This window comes from Pseudophryne corroboree, chromosome 10 (genome assembly GCF_028390025.1).
Source record: "Pseudophryne corroboree isolate aPseCor3 chromosome 10, aPseCor3.hap2, whole genome shotgun sequence".
Classification (NCBI taxonomy): Eukaryota; Metazoa; Chordata; class Amphibia; order Anura; family Myobatrachidae; genus Pseudophryne; species Pseudophryne corroboree.
This window is the reverse complement of record NC_086453.1, coordinates 322,356,115-322,378,747: the sequence shown is the minus strand read 5'-3', so window position 1 is coordinate 322,378,747 and position 22,633 is coordinate 322,356,115. Positions and strand designations below refer to the sequence as shown.

The 22,633-nt window shown below is 42.5% G+C and overlaps 1 protein-coding gene across 2 annotated transcripts in view; it reads left to right on the top strand.

Moving 5' to 3' along the window:
- The window catches only part of LOC134965589 (membrane-spanning 4-domains subfamily A member 4D-like), a 103,164-nt gene that overhangs the window by 15,623 nt on the left and 64,908 nt on the right, over positions 1-22,633 (top strand). For both annotated transcript variants that reach the window (XM_063941944.1, XM_063941943.1), the window contains exons 2-3: positions 5,366-5,534; positions 19,142-19,270. In XM_063941944.1, the coding sequence (XP_063798014.1) occupies positions 5,376-5,534; positions 19,142-19,270 (288 nt within the window). In that variant the 5' untranslated portion in view covers positions 5,366-5,375. The remainder of the gene's footprint in view (positions 1-5,365; positions 5,535-19,141; positions 19,271-22,633) is intronic.

The following is a 22,633-nucleotide window of genomic DNA, read 5'->3' as shown; positions in this document are numbered from 1 at the left end:
TCCAAATCCCGCGAGAATCCAGCAGCGGAATGATGACGTTTTGCTTTGTTCGGGTTTCTGAGTCAGGCGGGAAAACCCGAGCCGGGCTCAGACCCGAACTCGGAAGGCAAAGTCCGGTAGGGTTAATTTCTCTGAGAACCGAACCCGCTCATCTCTATATAAAATGCAATGCAAATAGTGTTTTGTTTAGAGTGGATCTGAAATACCAGTGAGAAAACATCTGCAGTGGAACTTACTGAGAAGCAAAACAGACTGGTAGTCAAACATTTTATGTCCTGATTGGTATCAAGAAGTGTTAGAAATCATACCTTCCGGGGAGTTTGGGAGAGCACCCAATATATTAGGAGTCTCCCAGACATTCTGGGAGTGTAGACATACAGTACACAGTGTTTGAGCAGAGATCTGAATATGAGCCAATGCTCTGACCACTGAAATGTAATCAATGGTACAGACCGCTGTGTGAGTGGTTCTGCCTTCTGGAGTGCCAACTGTAACTTGCTCAGAGAGGGGCTAATCTGATCCTTTAGGCCAGGGATGGGGAACCTTCGGCCCTCCAGCTGTTGTTAAACTACACATCCCAGCATGCCTTGCAACAGTTTTAGCATGGCCAAATAGCAAAACTGTAGCAAGGCATGCTGATATGTGTAGTTCAACAACAGCTGGAGGGCCGAAGGTTCCCCACCCCTGCTTTAGTCTCACACCATAGTGAGTGCAAGCTTGGTACAGAATAACTTAGAGGGCAACTAATGTATGACCACTTTCCCCTGTGTGTTCTAGGGGCGTCAGTAGGATAATATATCAGGAGGAGGGTCCAGTGACGAATGACGGTGACAGAGGTGTAATCATGAATTATGAAAGGGGGTTAATGATATAGGGGGAGATGTATCTAACCTTAGAGAAAGATTTAGGGGGACATGTACTAAGCAGTGATAAAAGTGGAGAAGTGAGCCAATGGAGAAGTTGCTCATGGCAACCAATCAGCTGCTCTGTATACTTTTATAGTATGTAAATGATAAATGTTACATTACTGCTGATTGGTTGCCCTGTGCAACTTCTCCACTGGCTCATTTCTCCACTTTTATCACTGCTTAGTACATCTCCCCCTAAGAACCAATCAATCAGTAATGATCTGATTGGTTGGTACTTTAGCTCTCTTCCCAATGTCTGATACATCTCGCCCATAGGATGAGTGTTAAATGTAGGTTTATGAGAGGGGGTTGATGAAGGATGATGCTGAAAGGGGTTTAATATTGAGAAGGATAAAATGAAGAAGAGAAGTTACTGACTTGGGATTAAGGGTAAAAGATGAGTTATGGAAGAAGAGAGATTTATGGATGATTCTGATAAGGGGTATGTGGAAGATGAAGGGTTAATGTAGGATGATCAGTAAATGATAAATGGAATGGATGGATGTTCCCACAGTGGGGATGTTCCACATTCCGATGGGAAAGAATGTAACAGCTCTCGGGCTGCGGAACTGTGCGCTCACTGCTGGTAACCAGTGATTCTATGTTTCTGGAAATGGCACAATAGCACTAATGTCTGCTCTCCCGAGTGGCAGAGACATGCTGACATAACCGTACATGCTTCTCATTCATAGAAACATAGAATGTGACGGCAGATAAGAACCACTTGGCCCATCTAGTCTGCCCTTTTTTTTAACCATATTTTTATCTCAAAACTTATTTGATCCTTATTTCTTTGTAAGGATATCCTTATGCCTATCCCATGCATGTTTAAATTGCTCTACTGTCTTAGCCTCTACCACCTCTAATGGGAGGCTATTCCACTTGTCCACTACCCTTTCTGTGAAGTAATGTTTCCTCATATTTCTCTTTAACCTCCACCCCTCCAGTCTCAGTGCATGTCCTTGTGTCCTATTGCTTCTCTTCATATGGAGAATGTTTCCCTCCTGGACTTTGTTAAAACCCTTGATATATTTAAAAGTTTCTATCATGTCCCCCCTTTCCCTTCTCTGCTCCAAACTATACATATTGAGCTTTTTTAGTCTTTCTGGGTATGTTTTGTGATGTAGGCCATGCACCATTTTAGTTGCCCTTCTTTGTACAGTCTCTAATGTATTAATATCCTTTTGAAGATATGGCCTCCAGTATTGAACACAGTATTCTAGATGAGGCCGTACCAATGGTTCCGGTATGAATGGTAGACCATGTTATGGTCGACAGTCATTAGGTCAACCACTATTGGTCGACATTGACATGGTCGACATGGACACATGGTCGACACATGAAAATGGTCGACACATGAAAGGTCGACATATGAAAAGGTCGACATGCGTTTTTTAACTTTTTTTGGTGTCGTTTTTTGCGTAAAGTGACTGGGAACCCCAATTAGTGCACCGCGTCCCCTCGCATGGCTCGCTTTGCTCGCCATGCTTCGGGCATGGTGCCTTCGCTTCGCTCGGCACACTTTACCATTCCAATCGTAGTCCATGTGGATCGTAAAGTATGGAAAAGTTCCCCAAAAGAAAAAAAAGTTAAAAAAACTCATGTCGACCTTTTCATGTGTCGACCTTTCATGTGTCGACCATTTTCATGTGTCGACCATGTGTCCATGTCGACCATGTCAATGTCGACCAATAGTGGTCGACCTAATGACTGTCGACCATGTGAACGGATACCATACCAATGACCTATGTAGTGGCATTACTTCTTTCTTTCTGCTACTGATTCCTCTCGCTATGCAGCCAAGCATCTGACTAGCCTTCCTTATTGCTTTGTTACATTGCTTACCTGCCTTTAAGTCACCTGAAATAGTGACTCCTAGATCCCTTTCCTCCTCAGTAGTTTCCAGTATAGTGCTATTAATACTATATTTAGCCTTTAGATTTTTGAGACCCAAGTGCATGATTTTGCATTTCTGGGCATTAAACTGTAATTGCCACACTCTTGACCATTCCTCTAGTCTATCTAGACCCTTAGTCATTTGTTTTACCCCTCCTGGTGTGTCTACCCTGTTGCATATCTTTGTGTCATCGGCAAAAAGGCAAACTTTCCCTTTAATGACATTTGCAATGTCACCAAAAAAGGTATTAAAAAGCACTGGTCCAAGTACAGATCCCTGGGGTACTCCACTGGTAACATTTCCCTCCTGTGAAAGCCCTCCATTTACCACAACTCTCTGTTTTCTATCCTGCAACCAAGATCTTATCCATTCAATAATCCTAGTATCCAACCCCAAGCTTTCAAGTTTATTTAGCAGTCTATGATGTGGAACAGTGTCAAAAGCCTTACTAAAGTCTAAATAAGCTATATCTATGGCTCCACCTTTATCCATCACTTTAGTCACACAGGCAAAAAAGTCAATAAGATTTGTTTGACATGATCTGCCCCCAGTGAATCCATGCTGTTTGGGATCCTGTAAATTGCTGTATTTGAGATAATCTACAACTCTTTCTTTTAAGAGTGTTTCCATCAATTTCCCTACTACTGATGTAAGACTCACTGGTCTGTAGTTGTTTGCCTCTTTCTTGCTTCCACTTTTGTGCAGTGGGACTACGTTCGCTCTTTTCCAGTCCTCTGGAATTACTCCTGTAGATAATGACTGGTTGAATAATTCTGTCAATGGTGCTACCAGCACCTCTTTAAGTTATTTTAGTATCCTTGGATGTATCCCATCTGGCCCCATAGATTTGTCGACTTTCAGCTTTGAGTGTTCTGTTAGGACCTTCTCCTCTGTAAATGTACTTGGTTTATTTTCTTGAATATCCCTGCAACTTAACTGTGGCCCCTTCCCTTCTCTTTCAGTAGTGAATACTGAGCAAAAATAATTATTAAGATGATCTGCTATCACATTGTCTCCCTCAACAAGACTCCCCTGGCTTTAGTTTTATAATCCCGCCTTTTGTTTTTCTTCTTTCGCTTATATACCTAAAAAAAGTTTTGCCTCCTTTACCCACTGACTGGGCCATTTTCTCCTCAGCTTGTGCCTGTGCACATCTGATTACCTTCTCAGTCTCCTTCTGTCTAACAAGATATATCTCTTTGTCTTCATTATTTTGTGTCTGCCTTAATTTCCTTAAAGCCATCTTTTTTTCTTTCACAATATTTGCTACTTCTTTCGAAAACCACACTGGCTTCCTTTTCCTTGTGTTTTTCTAACACTTTTGATACAAAGGTCAGTTGCCTTTAAAATTGCACTTTTTAATGTTTCCCACCTCTCCTGCACTAGGGTAACGTTGGTGGTTTGCAGCCCATAGATACAGTACAATGCAGAGAGGCCTCAGTGAAGTGATAATAACAGTGTAACCGTGGAAGAGTAATGTACATTTATTCTGTTTTGTTTAGAGATGTGTGCCAGGCCAAATCTTGGGTTTTAGATCTGCATCTCCTTGGTGTTTTGGAGCTGTATTGGTTTTGCCAAAACTGCTCTTGCAGGTTTTGGATGTGGGTCTGTATTTTTTTTTTTTTTTTTTAGAAAAAATCACAGAATTTGGGCCTGTGTTTGTTCCTACAATATTAATAACCACAATAACATTCAGTTCCACTCATTTCCAGTCAATTTTGATGACATCACAATATTCTTTTCATCCAGCGTCGGATCTGCAGGTTTTGGGTTCCGTATAAGGGAGTCGCAGCCGGGACTCGGCGCAATTGCACTCCCTTTCTGCCACGATGTCCACAATAAAGTGGAAATACGTTCAATTAATACAAAAATTAGTTGTGTATATTGGTCAAACAAAAATTTATTATTTACATAATACTACATACCTTGCGTAAAGCTGGATGAAGCAGTTACCTTCTCCAGGTTGAACATAACTTTCATGAACTGATCCTACATTGAGGCTGAAAATAATCTGTACAGATGATTTCAGCATCTAAAAATATATATTGTACAATATATAATTTAAATTTTTTGTACTGTGGTCAAAATTGCCTGGAAATGCCTGGAAATTAATTTTATTAGGGTTAATAATACTCCAGGAACTAAAAAAAAAAAAAGGCAAAATAATATGATTTCCGCTGTTTTTGTAAAAACATAAAATAAAATTAAACCAAAATTAGCAAAAATGGTCTGACACAGATCTTTATCAATAGCTAGATCAGGGGCCCAAGGGAGGTAGAGTATGTATGTAGTGGAAGGATTGATTACTAATTTCATTTAATTTGTTTGATTTAAAAAAAAGCTAGGAATGGTGAATGCCTTACAATCACACCAAAGGATCTATTTTGACATTGAAATGTTGCGTTGTCCTAATGTCTCCCAGACATCAAAAACTATTGATTATTCTAAATTATTATTTTTTAAGATCAGTTGAGCAAAACAAATGTCCCTAAACCTTTTTGTGTACAGCTCTGTGTAAAATTGTATTTCTGATATTAAAGATAGTAAATTGTATCTGCAGAGGAAGAGACATGTCTGCAGCAGATACAGGAAGCTTTGTGGTTATCTCACAAGTGGGACAAAAAACTCAACATGCAAATGGAGCTGAGGAAGGGATGAATTCTGATGCTGCAGTCCCTTTGCCCAAACCACTGGTCACATTTTACAAAGGAGAACCTGAAGCTCTTGGGGTAAGTCCATGTTGGCTCTAGTAGAATGGCTGTATAACCCCATATTTTTCAGTTTTTATTAAAACTTACACAGTTTAATGTAACCTCCCACAAAGGAACACTTCCTGGAATCAGGAGCAATAGGTCAAGGTAAGCCGAAATTATGGAAATGGCCCTGTCAGGTATTTCCCACGTCAGGAAGGTCTGGCGCAGTAGACGGCCTCTTCTTGGGACTCTGCACCTTCTGCCAGGGAAGAAAGAGTAGTAGTGTCTTGAGACAATTCCAGCTGAGGCAAGGTGCCCTCCCAATCTGGGATTCTATCTTTGGAAGTCCCAGAGACGTGCAGAATGAGGTAAGATCGGAGGGGGCATGCAGAAAGTGTATTTTTCCAAAGGAGGATACCTGGAGGTGGAAAGGAAAGCCCCAGCGATATTTAAGCTGGCACTTGCGGAGTTCATCTGTAGTCAGCCATTACTCATCTGGAGGCGGCATGATCGGGTATGGCAGACCGCAAGCAGACTCAATCACACCGCCTGCTGAACTCCTGAACATTGACTGACTAGGCTTACATGTAACTCAAACCAACACTATTTTTTGCAGCGCCTGTGTCAAATTAATAGAGCTTAAAAAAAATATAAAAATAGAAAGACAATATTGTTTAAGTCTATGTTATATTGTCCATAAACTGGGGATGGTACTTGGAATACGTTCGCCTCTATATAGGAGTTGTGTATTACACCTAATATGAATGACTGAAAAAGGGAAAATTAATAGAGGCGCTCATATATCCATATGTGTCGAACAACAGATGATAACAGCCAAGGAGTCCAAATACATAGTAACATAGTAACATAGTATTTGAGGTTGAATAGAGGCAAATTGCCCATCGTGTTCAACCTGTTTTAAGTTGTGATGATTCTACATACTTGCTGAATAATGTTTTATGACTAGTTAGCTACTATAACTCATGTTACCCCCGGATTAACCACGTTGATATTTTAAGTATTATAACCTTGGATAGCTTTTTCATTCAGAAATTTGTCCATTCCTTTTTTAAATCCAATTACAGAGTCCGCCATTACCACCTTCCCTGGCAGGGAATTCCACATCCTGATTGCCCTAACAGTGAAGAACCCTTTCCTCCGTTGCATTCGGAACTTTCTCTCCTCCAGTCGCAGCGAGTGCCCACGTGTCCTAAACTGTGTTCTTTTAATAAATAATTCCTCTGATAACTCTTTGTGATGTCTGGACAAGAGAAGACATATAGTCTATAAGGCTATGCACAGGCTTAATTAATGTAGACAATAATAAGAAAAAGTATATTCATTCAGAAACCAGCCTTAGGAATCACATTGGAGAGGCAAAATGCCATTACCCGTCTATATCTGAGCCGGAGGTGCACCTGTAAGCATTATACAGTATCTAGAGAAAAGGGAGAGGAGAATGACCACAAGACGGTCATCTACCAAAGAAGGCTTACTTTGTGGCGCACTCTTTTGTTTAAATCGAATATGTAATGGTTATAAAATTAAAACTTAACGTTTATTGAATATTTTTATAATATTATGACCAAAGTCAGACATAAACAACATATATCGGTCAATATTGACCTACAATAATCCCAGAAAAAGGGATTCGTATCACTGTGTAATGAAAATATATATAAGCGATTAGGGTTCACTGATATAAATATTGATATCAGGTTAGAATTCCTTTTGTATATAGCCACACTTATATTACAACGGTGAGAGATGTAGAACAAAAAGTGAAAATGTAATATAGAACAATTTATATCGGGTTGTTAAACACTTTAAGAGATCCTTTCAAGTAAGTCACTGGGTCTCTATTTAATTACCCGATTAGCGGTCCTCGTTATCTCAGCTGATGCACTCCTCCTTTAGTTAGATGAAATGAAGAGTAATGTCCTCTAAGAAGGCAGGAGTAGTGGGTATTAATTAAATCACAATAAGTGATAATTACCAACACACCGTAAAGCCTTAGAGTATTGATCAAGTCACTAGATTATGATGCAGCATCCCAGATATAAGTCATAAATGTGAATGCACCATGATCAATTCCCAAATGATATAAACGTTTATCAGTATGGTCACTGTGTTCTTTATGCCTGCATACACTAATGGTGATACACACCCGCTCTTATGCGACTCAGAGCGGCTCTCTCATCCACGAAAGATCTCCCGCTGCCTCTGCACTGTGGCGACACAACAGGGGAGTGGGAGTCCGGCTTGTGGACAGCAGAAGCAACTCGCTCTTCTTCCTTCTGTCCCAGCAACTGGTATTACCCGAACTCTCATCGTTCCCATTCACTGATGTAATTCATATGGGACGACAGCAGAAAGGGGAACTGACCGGTAGTTGCTGGGATACCTTTATCTTCTGAAAGAAATCTAGATATACGTTTGCCTTTATATCTATGGTCATTATAATATGCATACATTCATGGATTACTAATGAGTGCCCAGACTTTAGTTCATGTCACCTATATGTAAGCCGTGTGGATCACTGACTTGTGTGTTTTTTTGTATTGTACTTTTGCAGCCTGACTCAATCAGGGACTGATTTTATTTAGGCTGATACATTTATACAAAAGGGTACAGTGTTTATGCTGATAAATGTCTAAACATCTTTAGAGGGTATTACATTGTTGCCAGTGATCTGATTGACACTGATTTTTACTAGCCCTCTGTCTCTACTATCAGTCATCTACCACTGTGACACATGTTTGCATAATATTGTTTTAAAGTACATGCAGGCATAAAGAACACAGTGTCCATACTGATAAACGTTTATATCATTTGGGAATTGATCATGGTGCATTCACATTTATGACTTATATCTGGGATGCTGCATCATAATCTAGTGACTTGATCAATACTCTAAGGCTTTACGGTGTGTTGGTAATTATCACTTATTGTGATTTAATTAATACCCACTACTCCTGCCTTCTTAGAGGACATTACTCTCCATTTCATCTAACTAAAGGAGGAGTGCATCAGCTGAGATAACGAGGACCGCTAATCGGGTAATTAAATAGAGACCCAGTGACTTACTTGAAAGGATCTCTTAAAGTGTTTAACAACCCGATATAAATTGTTCTATATTACATTTTCACTTTTTGTTCTACATCTCTCACTGTTGTAATATAAGTGTGGCTATATACAAAAGGAATTCTAACCTGATATCAATATTTATATCAGTGAACCCTAATCGCTTATATATATTTTCATTACACAGTGATACGAATCCCTTTTTCTGGGATTATTGTAGGTCAATATTGACCGATATATATGTTGTTTATGTCTGACTTTGGTCATAATATTATAAAAATATTCAATAAACGTTAAGTTTTAATTTTATAACCATTACATATTCGATTTAAACAAAAGAGTGCGCCACAAAGTAAGCCTTCTTTGGTAGATGACCGTCTTGTGGTCATTCTCCTCTCCCTTTTCTCTAACTCTTTGTGATGTCCCTTTACATATTTGAAGATATTAATAATATCTCATCCTTGGGTGCCTCTTTTCTAGTGTATACATATTCAGCCTAGTAAGTCTTTCCTTATAGTCCAGTCCTTCTAGGCCTTTAATCAATTTAGTAGCGCTCGCCTTTGAACACTTTCGAGTTCACTGATGTCTTTTTTATACAATGGTGCCCAAAACTGAACACAATATTCCAGGTGCGGACGTACCAATGCCTTATACAGCGACATGATTACATCCGAGTCCCTTATCTCAATTCACCTTTTTATGCACGCTAGCACCTTACTTGCCTTCTTTACTGCTTTTTGACATTGTGTATGGTTATTGAGCCTATTATCAATGAATACCTGCAAATCTTTTTCCAACTCTGTTTCCCCTAGGCGTTCCCCATTTAATATGTAGGATGCAAGTTTGTTTTTAGTCCCAAAATGCATAACCTTGCATTTGTCTGTATTGAACCTCATTTTCCATTTAGACGCCCAGAGTTCAAGTTTAGATAGATCATTCTGCAAGGACTCCACATCCAATTCTGAATTAATTACCTTACACAGTTTAGTATCATCTTCAAAGATTGACACTGTGCTTTCCAGGCCTATTTCTAGGTTATTGATAAATATGTTGAACAGTAGTGGTCCGAGTACGGACTCTTGTGGTATATCACTGACTACTGGGGACCAGGTTGAGGACTTCCCGTTGACCACTACTCGCTGTACCCTGCTATCCAACCAGCTGCTTATCCATGTGCAAATAGTTTTTCCTAGGCCAAGCTCCTTTAATTTGATCATCAGTCTCCTGTGAGGAACTGTATCGAAGGCTTTTGCAAAATCTAGGAAGACCACATCCACTGCTTTTCCTTGATCAAGATTATTGCTTACTTCCTCGTAGAAGCTAATTAAGTTAGTCTGACATGACCTGTCCCTCACAAACCCATGCTGGTTCTTGCTAATAATCCTAGCGGACCTTTGATACTCCTGTATGCCGTCCCTTAGAATTCCTTCCAATATTTTCCCCACTATAGATGTTAAACTAACTGGTCTGTAGTTTCCCGGAAGATTTTTGGATCCCTTTTTAAATAATGGCACTACCTCAGCTGTACGCCACTCCTTCGGTACCATGCCTGATCTAATTGAACTATTGAAAATCAAGTATAGGGATCGTGCTAGTTGTGAACTAAGCTCCATAAGAATCCATCAGGACCAGGTGATTTATTAATCTTAATTTTGCTTAGTCTCTCCCGGACTACTTCTTCGCTTAAACAAGTATCTAACCATGAATCATTACTGTCACAATTGTTATGCTCTACTCCCACCATCAGTTCTTCACTGGTAAATACTGATGAAAAGAATTTGTTCAGTATTTCCGCTTTTATTTTGTCATCATTTATCAATTCTCCCAATTCATCTTTTAATGGACCTATATTCTCCTTTTTTAACCTTTTACCATTTATGTATTTAAAAAACTTTTTAGGATTGGTTTTACTCTCTATAGCGATTTTGCTTTTCATTTTCCATTTTAGCTGCTCTTATTGCTTTTTTGCTTTCTTATTACACTCCTTGTAATACTTGAAAGACTCCTCCTTTCCATTAGATTTAAATGCTTTGAAAGCCCACTTTTTTTATCCATTTCTACCTTAACCTTCTTATTAAGCCACATCGGTTTGAGTTTAATACTCCTGCGTTTACTGCCCATGGGAATAAAGTTATGAATATTGCTATCCAGCAACCCTTTTAAAACATCCCACATTTCCGAAGTGTTCTTGTTATTAAACAGAACCTCCCACTCTATGTCGTTAAGTGCACATCTAAGCATACTGAAATGAGCCTTCCTAAAGTTAAAAGTTTTGGTGGAACCCCTGTAGCTATGTTTCCTGAAACTGATGTCGAATGTGATCATATAGTGATCACTGTTACCCAAAGTCTCCCCAACTTTAGTGTTTGATATAATGTCCACATTATTAGTAATTACTAGATCCAGGGTAGTTTTACCCCTAGTTGGGTCCTCGACTAATTGAGACAAGTAGTGATCCCTAAACATATTTAAGAACCTGCTGCCCCTCGCTTTAGCACATGAATCGTTACTCCAGTTTATATCCGGGTAATTAAAATCCCCAATCACAAGGATGTCCCCCAATCTCGCAGCCATTTTGATTTGCTGCAATAGTTGTTCTTCCTCATGTATGATAATATCCGGCTGTTTGTAGCACGTGCCTAGTTTTTTTGCATCAATTCCCCCACTTGAGATTTCAACCCATAGTGACTCCACATTATCACCAGTCTCCTCATAGATAACCTCCTTTAGGTATGGTTTAAGTGATGGTTTAACATAATAACATACACCTCCTCCTCTTTTGTTAGCCCTGTCCCTCTTGAAAAGAAAATACCCCTCCAAGTTAGCAACCCAGTCGTGAGAGTCGTCCCACCATGTTTCTGCAATACCTATAATGTCATACTCAGCCTTTGATGCTAACAATTCCAATTCCCCCATTTTACCTGCTAGACTTGCAAGCATACATTTTAATTTATTGGTTCCTTTATTTGTTTGTTTTCCTAAAGATTTACCATCCTGGTTAACTAGTGCATCCGTAGAGTTACTGATAGAGACTGTCCTTCTTGCTCCCTCTCCAACCCCACCGTACTTAGTATTGCCCACCACACTTTTCTCTTTGGTCAACCCAATATTCCCGTCTAAAGTCACAGCCCTGACATAAGTATTTTCCCTTAAGTCCCGTACAACATTTTCTAAAGGCTGGAATACAATGTATAAAAAATAAGAATTTACTTACCGATAATTCTATTTCTCGTAGTCCGTAGTGGATGCTGGGGACTCCGTCAGGACCATGGGGATAGCGGGCTCCGCAGGAGACAGGGCACATCTAAAAAAGCTTTTAGGTCACATGGTGTGTACTGGCTCCTCCCCCTATGACCCTCCTCCAAGCCTCAGTTAGGTACTGTGCCCGGACGAGCGTACACAATAAGGAAGGATCTTGAATCCCGGGTAAGACTCATACCAGCCACACCAATCACACCGTACCACTTGTGATCTGAACCCAGTTAACAGTATGATAACAAAACGAAGTAGCCTCTGAAAAGATGGCTCACAACAAGAATAACCCGATTTTTGTAACAATAACTATGTACAAGCATTGCAGACAATCCGCACTTGGGGTGGGCGCCCAGCATCCACTACGGACTACGAGAAATAGAATTATCGGTAAGTAAATTCTTATTTTCTCTAACGTCCTAGTGGATGCTGGGGACTCCGTCAGGACCATGGGGATTATACCAAAGCTCCCAAACGGGCGGGAGAGTGCGGATGACTCTGCAGCACCGAATGAGAGAACTCCAGGTCCTCCTTAGCCAGAGTATCAAATTTGTAAAATTTTACAAACGTGTTCTCCCCTGACCACGTAGCTGCTCGGCAAAGTTGTAATGCCGAGACCCCTCGGGCAGCCGCCCAAGATGCGCCCACTTTCCTAGTGGAGTGGGCCTTTACAAATTTAGGCTGTGGCACGCCTGCCACAGAATGTGCAAGTTGGATTGTGCTACAGATCCAACGTGCAATCGTCTGTTTAGACGCAGGAGCACCCATCTTGTTGGGTGCCATACAATATAAACAGCAAGTCAGACTTTCTGACTCCAGCCGTCCTAACTATATATATATATATATATATATATATATTTTTAGGGTCCTGACAACGTCTAGTAACTTGGAGTCCTCCAATTCCCTAGAAGCCGCAGGCACCATAATAGGTTGTTTCAGGTGAAAAACCTGACACCCCCTTAGGAAGAAAACTGGAGACGAGTCCCAGTTCTGCCCTGTCCGAATGGAAAATTAAATATGGGCTTTTGCAAGACAAAGCCGCCCATTCTGACAAACGCCTGGCCGAGGCCAGGACCAACAGCATGGTCACTGTCCATGTGAGATATTGGTCAACAGCATGTTCACTTTCCATGTGATATATTTCAAATCCACAGATTTGAGCGGTTCAAACCAATATGATTTTAAGGAATCCCAACACTATGTTGAGATCCCACGGTGCCACTAGAGGCACAAAAAGGGGTGTATATACAATACTCCCTTGACAATCTGGACTTCAGGAACTGAAGTCAATTCTTTTCGGAAGAAATTCTACAGGGCCGAAACTTAAAACCTTAAAGAACCCCAATTTTAGGCTCAAAACACTCCTGTTTTCAGGAAGTGTAGAAATCGACCTAGTTGAATTTTCTTCGTGGGGCCTTCCTGGCCTCACCCACGCAACATATTTTCACCACATGTGGTGATGACGTTGTGCGATCACCTCCTTCCTGGCTTTGACCAGGGTAGGTATGACCTCTTATGGAATGCCTTTTTCCTTCAGGATCCGGCATTCAACCGCCATGCCGTCAAACGCAGCCGCGGTAAGTCTTGGAATAGACATGGTACCTGCTGAAGCAAGTCCCTTCTTAGCTCCCCAGGCCCTTAGTCCTCTGTGAGCATCTCTTGAAGTTCCGGGTACCAAGTCCCTCTTGGCCAATCCGGAGTCACGAGTATAGTTCATACTCCTCTATGTCTTATAATTCTCAATACCTTGGTTATGAGAAGCAGAGGAGGGAACACATACACCGACTGTTACACCCACGGTGTTACCAGGACATCCACAGCTATCGCCTGAAGGTCTCATGACCTGGCGCAATACCTGTCCCGTTTTTTGTTCGGGCGGGACGCCATCATTTTCACCTTTGGTCTTTGCCAATGGCTCACAATCATGCGGAAAAACTTCCCTATGAAGTTCCCACTCTCCCAGGTGGAGGTCATGCCTGCTGAGGAAGTCTGCTTCCCAGTCGTCCACTCCGGGAGAGAACACTGCTGACAGTGCTATCACATGATTTTCCGCCTAGCGAAAAATCCTTGCAGTGTTTTCACTGCCCTCCATTGTGTCGCCCTTTCTGTTTACGTGGGCGACTGCCGTGATGTTATCCCACTGGATCAATACCGGCTGACCTTGAAGCAGAGGTCTTGCTAAGTTTAGAGCCTTATAATTTCGCTCTTAGCTCCATCTATGTGGAGAGAATTTTCCAGACTTGATCACACTTTCCTGGAAATTTTTTCCCTGTGTGACTGCTCCCCAGCCTCTCAGGCTGGCCTCCGTGGTTACCAGCATCCAATCCTGAATGCTGAATCTGTGGCCCTCTAGAAGATGAGCACTCTGTAATCACCACAGGAGAGACACCCTTGTCCTTGGATATAGGGTTATCCGCTGATGCATCTGAAGATGCGATCCGGACCATTTGTCCAGCAGATCCCACTGAAGAGTTCTTGCGTGAAATCTGCCGAATGGAATTGCTTCGTAATAAGCCACCATTTTTACCAGGACTCTTGTGCAATGATGCACTGACACTTTTCCTGGTTTTAGGAGGATCCCGATTAGCTCGGATAACTCCCTGGCTTTCTCCTCTGGGAGAAACACCTTTTTCTGGACTGTGTCCAGAATCATCCCTAGGAACAGTAGACGTGTCCTCGGAAAAGCTACGATTTTGGAATATTTAGAATCCACTCGTGCTGTCGTAGAACTATTAAAGATAGTGCTACTCCGACCTCCAACTGTTCTCTGGACCTTGCCCTTATCAGGAAAGCGTCCAAGTTTCTTTTAAGAAGAATCATCATTTCGGCCATTACCTTGGTAAAGACCCGGGGCGCCGTGGACAATCCAAACGGCAGCGTCTGAACTGATAGTGACAGTTCTGTACCACGAACCTGAAGTACCCTTGGTGAGAAGGGCAAATTTGGACATGTAGGTAAATGTCCCTGATATCCAGTGACACCATCTCGTCCCCTTCTTCCTGGTTCGCTATCACTGCTCTGAGTGACTCCATCTTGATTTGAACGCTTGTATGTAAGTGTTCAAATATTCCAGATCTCACCGAGCCGTTTGGCTTCAGTACCACAATATAGTGTGGAATAATACCCCCTCCCTTGTTGTAGGAGGGGTACTTTGATTATCACCTGCTGGGAATACAGCCTGTGAATTGTTTCCCATACTGCCTCCCTGTCGGAGGTAGACGTTGGTAAAACAGACTTCCGGAACTTGTGAGGAGGAGACGTCTCGAATTTCCAATGTACACCTGGGATACTACATGTAGGATCCAGGAGTCCCCTTGCGAGTGAGCCCACTGCGTGCTGAAACTCTTGAGATGACCCCCTACCGCACCTGAGTCCACTTGTACTGCCCCAGCGTCATGCTGCGGACTTGGCAGAAGCTGTGAAGGGCTTCTGTTCCTGGGAATGGGCTGCTTGCTGCAGTCTTCTTCCCTTTCCTCTACCCCTGGGCAGATATGACTGGCCTTTGCCCGCCTGCCCGTATGGGGACGAAAGGACTGAGACTGAAAAGACTGTGTCCTTTTCTGCTGAGATGTGACTCGGGGAACAAAAGGTGGATTTTTCAGCTGTCGCCATGGCCACCAGGTCCGATGGACCGCCCTTTTATACGGCAATACTTCCATGTGCCGTCTGGAATCTGCCTCACCTGACCACTGTCGTGTCTTCGTCTGGCAGATATGGACATCACATTTACTCTTGATGCCAGAATGCAAATATCCCTCTGCGCATCACGCATATATAGAAATGCATCCTTAAAATGCTCTATAGACAATAAAATCTTGTCCCTGTCAAGGGTATCAAAATTTTCAGTCAGGAAATCCGACCAAGCCCCCTCAGCGCTGCACATCCAGTCTGAGGCGATTGCTGGTCGTAGTATAACACCAGTATGTGTGTATATACTTCTTAGGCTATTTTTCAGCTTCCTATCAGCTGGCTCCTTGAGGGCGGCCGTATCTGGAGACGGTACCGCCACTTGTTTTTATAAGCGTGTGAGCGCCTTATCCACCCTAAGGTGTGTTTCCCAACTCGCCCTTACTTCTGGCGGGAAAGGGTATACCGCCCATAACTTTCTATCGGAGGAACCCCACGTATCATCACACACTTCATTTAATTTTTCTGATTCAGGCAAAACTACAAGTAGTTTATTTACACCCTACAAAATACCCTTATTTGTGGTACTTGTAGTATCAGAAATATGTAACACCTCCTTCATGCCCTTAACATGTAACGTGTGGCCCTAAAGGAAAATACGTTTGTTTCTTCACCGTCGACCCTGGAGTCAGTGTCCCTGAGGTAAATGGGCGTTTTTACAAGCCCCTGGCGGTGTCTGAGACGCCTGGACAGGTACTAATTTGTTTGCCGGTCGTCTCATGTCGTCAACCGGCTCGCAGCGTGTTGACATGATCACGTACTTCCACAAGTAAGCCATCCATTCCGGTGTCGACTCCCTAGAGAGTGACATCACCATTACAGGCAATTTGCTCCGCCTCCTCACCAACATTTTCCTCATACATGTCGACACACACGTACCGACATACAGCACACACACAGGGAATGCTCTGATAGAGGACAGGACCCACTAGCCCTTTGGGGAGACAGAGGGAGAGTTTGCCAGCACACACCAAAATGCTATAATTATACAGGGACAACCTTTATAAAAGTGTTCCTCCCTTATAGCATTTAATATATATTTATATCGCCAAATCAGTGCCCCCCCTCTCTGTTTTAACCCTGTTTCTGTAGTGCAGTGCAGGGGAGAGCATGGGAGCCTTCCCCTCAGCCTTTCTGTGAGGGAAAATGGCGCTGTGTGCTGAGGAGAATAAGCTCCGCCCCTTTTTCGGCGGGTTTTTTCTCCCGGTTTTTAAGAACTGGCCTGGGTTAAAATACATACATATAGCCTTAATGGCTATATGTGATGTATTTATTTTGCCAATAAGGTACTTATATTGCTGCCCAGGGCGCCCCCAGCAGCGCCCTGCACCCTCCGTGACTAGGTCAGTGAGCCGTGTGACAACAATGGCGCACAGCTGCAGTGCTGTGCGCTACCTTCATGAAGACTGTGAAGTCTTCTGCCGCCTGTTTCCGGACCTCCGTTCTGCCGTCTTCTTCAGCGTCTGTAAGGGGGATCGGCGGCGCGGCTCCGGGACGAACCCCAGGCTGACCTGTGTTCCGACTCCCTCTGGAGCTCAGTGTCCAGTAGCCTAAGATCCCAATCCATCCTGCACGCAGGTGAGTTGGAGATCTCTCCCCTAAGTCCCTCGTTGCAGTGATCCTGTTGCCAGCAGGAATCACTGAATGAAACCTAAAAAAAAACTTTTCTAAACAGCTCTTTAAGAGAGCCACCTAGATTGCACCCTTCTCGGACGGGCACAAAAACCTAACTGAGGCTTGGAGGAGGGTCATAGGGGGAGGAGCCAGTACACACCATGTGACCTAAAAGCTTTTTTAGATGTGCCCTGTCTCCTGCGGAGCCCGCTATCCCCATGGTCCTGACGGAGTCCCCAGCATCCACTAGGACGTTAGAGAAATTACTTTATTATGAACGAGCAAATGCTCATTTAAAACTACAAGTTTTGCTATTATGTAGAAACATTCTTATGTAAATTTGTAACGATTGCATAATGAACGTTCAATATTTAGTATGAATACTTAGTAAAAACACAATTACAATTTATATTGCAGCTAAAGACCAAGTCCATGTGCTAATACAAATATTTAAGGGCAATGGGGCTAATGAACCATACCGGGCGTCCCTGGGATAAATGGATTTGTGATGGTTTAATAAACTGCTGTAATGATAAATCAATTGTTAGTAGCCGCTGTCATCAGTTGGCTTATAATTACCGAGCTCAGGTGGATGCTGACAGAAAGTTGATATGAAATGAGCCGTTAATTCCAGTCGCGGAGAGGTCGCGGTATGCTAAATGCAAACTCCACACTGGTGTGCTGAATGCAAAACTCCACACTGGTATGTACCGTCTCTGCTGCTGCAACCGTACCGTGCAGGTTGTGTGCCCAAAGAGTGTCAGCACTGTTGGTGTTAGCAGTGCGTGGACTGCATATATAGCCGGAGGAGTGCGGCCGCTGGATGTGACAGTCTATGTCGGGTCCTGTGATGGATAGGCGGGTCGCAGTCTAATGCTCAAGCTGGAGGGGAATTAGCCTCCCGTCTCCCGTGCAATGCTTGGATCGGCTTGTGCGATGATGTTTCCACAACGTGTCCGGTGTCTTTGATGTCCACCTGATCTCATTAGCTGCGTTTTGGGCGGAGTACTGACGCGTTACGTCACGGCTACTCGTTACTTTTTCAAAGTTTTTTTTTTAAACAAATATTTTTCAAACATCGAAAAATCGATCAGGGACATTGCGAACATCAGGACATCGGAAACATGGCGGCTTTCATTTTGAAAGCCGGGACAGCCTCCATGTATACAGGAGGGGCTTGGGGGATTAATTTACAACTCCCCAGCGAGTGCTATTGTCTGCAGCCGCTGGAGGAGGGGGTCCTGCCGTGCTGACCGATCAGCAGTGATCGTCATCACGGCAATCAGTAGTGGAGAGTGCAGGGAGGCAGAGGGACCTTCCGGTCCTTCTGACAGCAGCAGCGGGGGTAAGTTTCCCTTACCTGCCACTGCTAACACTCTCTATCTGACTGGTCGCATCCTGTGCGACCAGGTCAGATAAAGCACTTGCAGGCATGGTCGCATCTGATGCAACCATGCCAGGCAAGTGGTTAATTGCTCTTCCCAGCCAGATATTTTCAGGTTCTGTCTGACTTCGAGTTTTTCTGAGGATATACTCCGGGGGACACTTGGCAGCTTGTCTCTACTATGTCCAGAACCAGAGATATCAGCCTTCCAGCTGCCGGTCCCTGCTCCAGCTCCACATGCCTGGTGTGCAGTTTTATATTTTCATCGGTGGATTTCTCTGGCTCCTGAACCATGATCCCCAAGTTCCCAGTACCTCATGAAAGGTGGGACTCTCTAGTTTTATATCCTGTTAAAAGCTAAGAAATCTATTTCTAGGAACTGGAAATATCTGCAGTCAAGTAAGTTGCCCTGCCACCGGAAAATGCTGAATATTTAGCCACTATCCACTATGATAAAAAGAATAATGTTGTGATGAATTGAAGAATTTTCCATGTTTTACACAGTAATGAGAGAGGTTCAGATGGTATTTGTTTTATAAGTAGGATATATTGTTTGCCTGTTGTGGCAGTTATTACATTTACATGACTGCAAAACCTGACTTTTAAATCTTTTACTTTACAGGTAACTCAAATATTTGTTGGAATAATTATGATCACATTTGGTCTTGTTTTAACGATTAGTGGGCAAAGCCGTTTCCATTCCCTGGATATAGTGATCTATAGTGGTGTTCTCTTTTGGACTGGTATCATGGTAAGATAATTTACATTTACTGTAAACTCGCACAGCTTGCAGACCATACCTTACTCCACAGTAAAAGATAAGGCATTGTAATTGTGATAGCCGGGCAGCGCCAGGTCCATCAGTCATTTTAAAGCATTGCACGCCAGGCCATCTCATCACATAAGCAAGCAGTTTATTTAAAGTTCAGACAGGGTTATCATGACAATAACATTTGATTTCTTGTTCTCCTCTCTCTCCAGCATAATTTTCAAATGGGTTACATCAGGTTACATTTCCTTTAATTTGCTTCACTGGCCATAACAGCATTAACAATGATGGGACAGAATTACAGTACATACCAGCGCAGTCTCTGGTAATCAGTAGTGCGGCGTCCGCAAACTGAGATTCATTTCAGTGTGCTCTCCCCTATTTGCTAGGGGCTCTATCTAAACGGGATATCTCATGGACACGTCACTGGGGGCCTTCCACCACATGTGGTTTCCTACCACTCACCCAGATAGTCCTCTCCCGAAGACTCACACCTCCCGTCCTGCTTCTTGGGTACCCCTGAAGGTGGGGATACCCTTTGTTCCTGGTTGCATCTACCGTACTCTGCATACTGTGGTTCTCACACTGCACTCTCCATCTCTCACTGAAGCTGCTGGCTCTCCTGTTACACTGCAGATATGGGCTCTCCCTCTGTTCTTAGCAACACCCACACGCTGATCTTCTCTCCATAATGCCAGGGGCTGTGGAGAACCATGCTTGTTCCACAGCCCTAGCATGGTGTCCCATCCCTGGTCACTTAGCCTGTGTCTTCCATCCTCAGTCCTCAGCTCACACTGAACTCTAGCCTGTGCTTTTTTCCTTGTCCTCTAAAAACCCCCTACACTTCCTGTCCTAACCCCCTACATGTGGCAGGGTCTGCCAGAACTGGTTTTGGGGCCATAAACTCCCCCACTCACTGATAAGAATCAAATGGCTTTTGGAACTTTCTAATATCTGTTAACATTCCAGTATGTCACATTTTGACATTTCAAAAGCTGTCAGGAACCACAGAAAATTGGTAGTTTAGGCTCTTTGCTTTAAAGTTCCTTCTCTTCAAAATGACCAAACATCATATCTCAGCTCATTTTGACAAATTAGCCTGATATCGCAGTGCTTGTGGCCAGAGAAAAACCATGATCTGTGATACCAGAATTGAAATTTAGAGGACCACAATCGACCGGGTTAGACAATCCAGTTGGAAATGACTGGTTGTGCGGTCATCGTAACATAGTAACATAGTATTTGAGGTTGAATAGAGACAAATTGCCCATCTTGTTCAACCTGTTTTAAGTTGTGATGATTCTACATACTTGCTAAATAATATTTTATGACTAGTTAGCTACTATAACTCATGTTACCCCCGGATTAACCACGTTGATATTTTAAGTATTATAACCTTGGATAGCTTTTTCATTCAGAAATTTATCCATTCCTTTTTTAAATCCAATTACAGAGTCCGCCATTGCCACCTTCCCTGGCAGGGAATTCCACATCCTGATTGCCCTAACAGTGAAGAACCCTTTCCTCCGTTGCATTCGGAACTTTCTCTCCTCCAGTCGCAGCGAGTGCCCACGTGTCCTAAACTGTGTTCTTTTAATAAATAATTCCTCTGATAACTCTTTGTGATGTCCCTTTACATATTTGAAGATATTAATAATATCTCCTCTTAGGCTCCTCTTTTCTAGTGTATACATATTCAGCCTAGTAAGTCTTTCCTTAAAGTCCAGTCCTTCTAGGCCTTTAATCAATTTAGTAGCTCGCCTTTGAACACTTTCGAGTTCACTGATGTCTTTTTTATACAATGGTGCCCAAAACTGAACACAATATTCCAGGTGCGGACGTACCAATGCCTTATACAGCGGCATGATTACATCCGAGTCCCTTGTCTCAATTCCCCTTTTTATGCACGCTAGCACCTTACTTGCCTTCTTTACTGCGTTTTGACATTATGTATGGTTATTAAGCCTATTATCAATGAATACCCCCAAATCTTTTTCCAACTCTGTTTCCCCTAGGCGTTCCCCGTTTAATATGTAGAATGCAAGTTTGTTTTTAGTCCCAAAATGCATAACCTTGCATTTGTCTATATTGAACCTCATTTTCCATTTAGACGCCCAGAGTTCAAGTTTAGATAGATCATTCTGCAAGGACTCCACATCCAATTCTGAACTAATTACCTTACACAGTTTAGTATCAACTGCAAAGATTGACACTGTGCTTTCCAGGCCTATTTCTAGGTCATTGATAAATATGTTGAACAGTAGTGGTCCGAGTATGGACCCTTGTGGTATTCCGCTGACTACTGGGGACCAGGATGAGGACTTCCTGTTGACAAGTACTCGCTGTACCCTGCTATCCAACCAGCTGCTTATCCATGTGCAAATAGTTTTTCCTAGGCCAAGCTCCTTTAATTTGATCATCAGTCTCCTGTGAGGAACTGTATCGAAGGCTTTTGCAAAATCTAGGAAGACCACATCCACTGCTTTTCCTTGATCAAGATTATTGCTCACTTCCTCGTAGAAGCTAATTAAGTTAGTCTGACATGACCTGTCCCTCACAAACCCATGCTGGTTCTTGCTAATAATCCTAGCGGACTTTTGATACTCCTGTATGACGTCCCTTAGAATTCCTTCCAATATTTTCCCCACTATAGATGTTAAACTAACTGGTCTGTAGTTTCCCGGAAGATTTTTGGATCCCTTTTTAAATAATGGCACTACCTCAGCTGTACGCCACTCCTTCGGTACCATGCCTGATCTAATTGAACTATTGAAAATCAAGTATAGGGGTCGTGCTAGTTGTGAACTAAGCTCCATAAGAACCCTCGGGTGAAGTACATCAGTACCAGGTGATTTATTAATCTTAATTTTGCTTAGTCTCTCCCGGACTACTTCTTCGCTTAAACAAGTATCTAACCATGAATCATTACTGTCACAATTGTTATGCACTACTCCCACCATCAGTTCTTCACTGGTAAATACTGATGAAAAGAATTTGTTCAGTATTTCCGCTTTTATTTCGTCATCATTTATCAATTCTCCTAATTCATCTTTTAATGGACCTATATTCTCCTTTTTTAACCTTTTACCGTTTATGTATTTAAAAAACTTTTTAGGATTGGTTTTACTCTCTATAGTGATTTGCTTTTCATTTTCCATTTTAGCTGCTCTTATTGCTTTTTTGAATTTCTTATTACACTCCTTGTAATACTTGAAAGACTCCTCCTTTCCATTAGGTTTAAATGCTTTGAAAACCCACTTTTTTTATCCATTTCTGCCTTGACCTTCTTGTTAAGCCACATCGGTTTGAGTTTAATACTCCTGCGTTTACTGCCCATGGGAATAA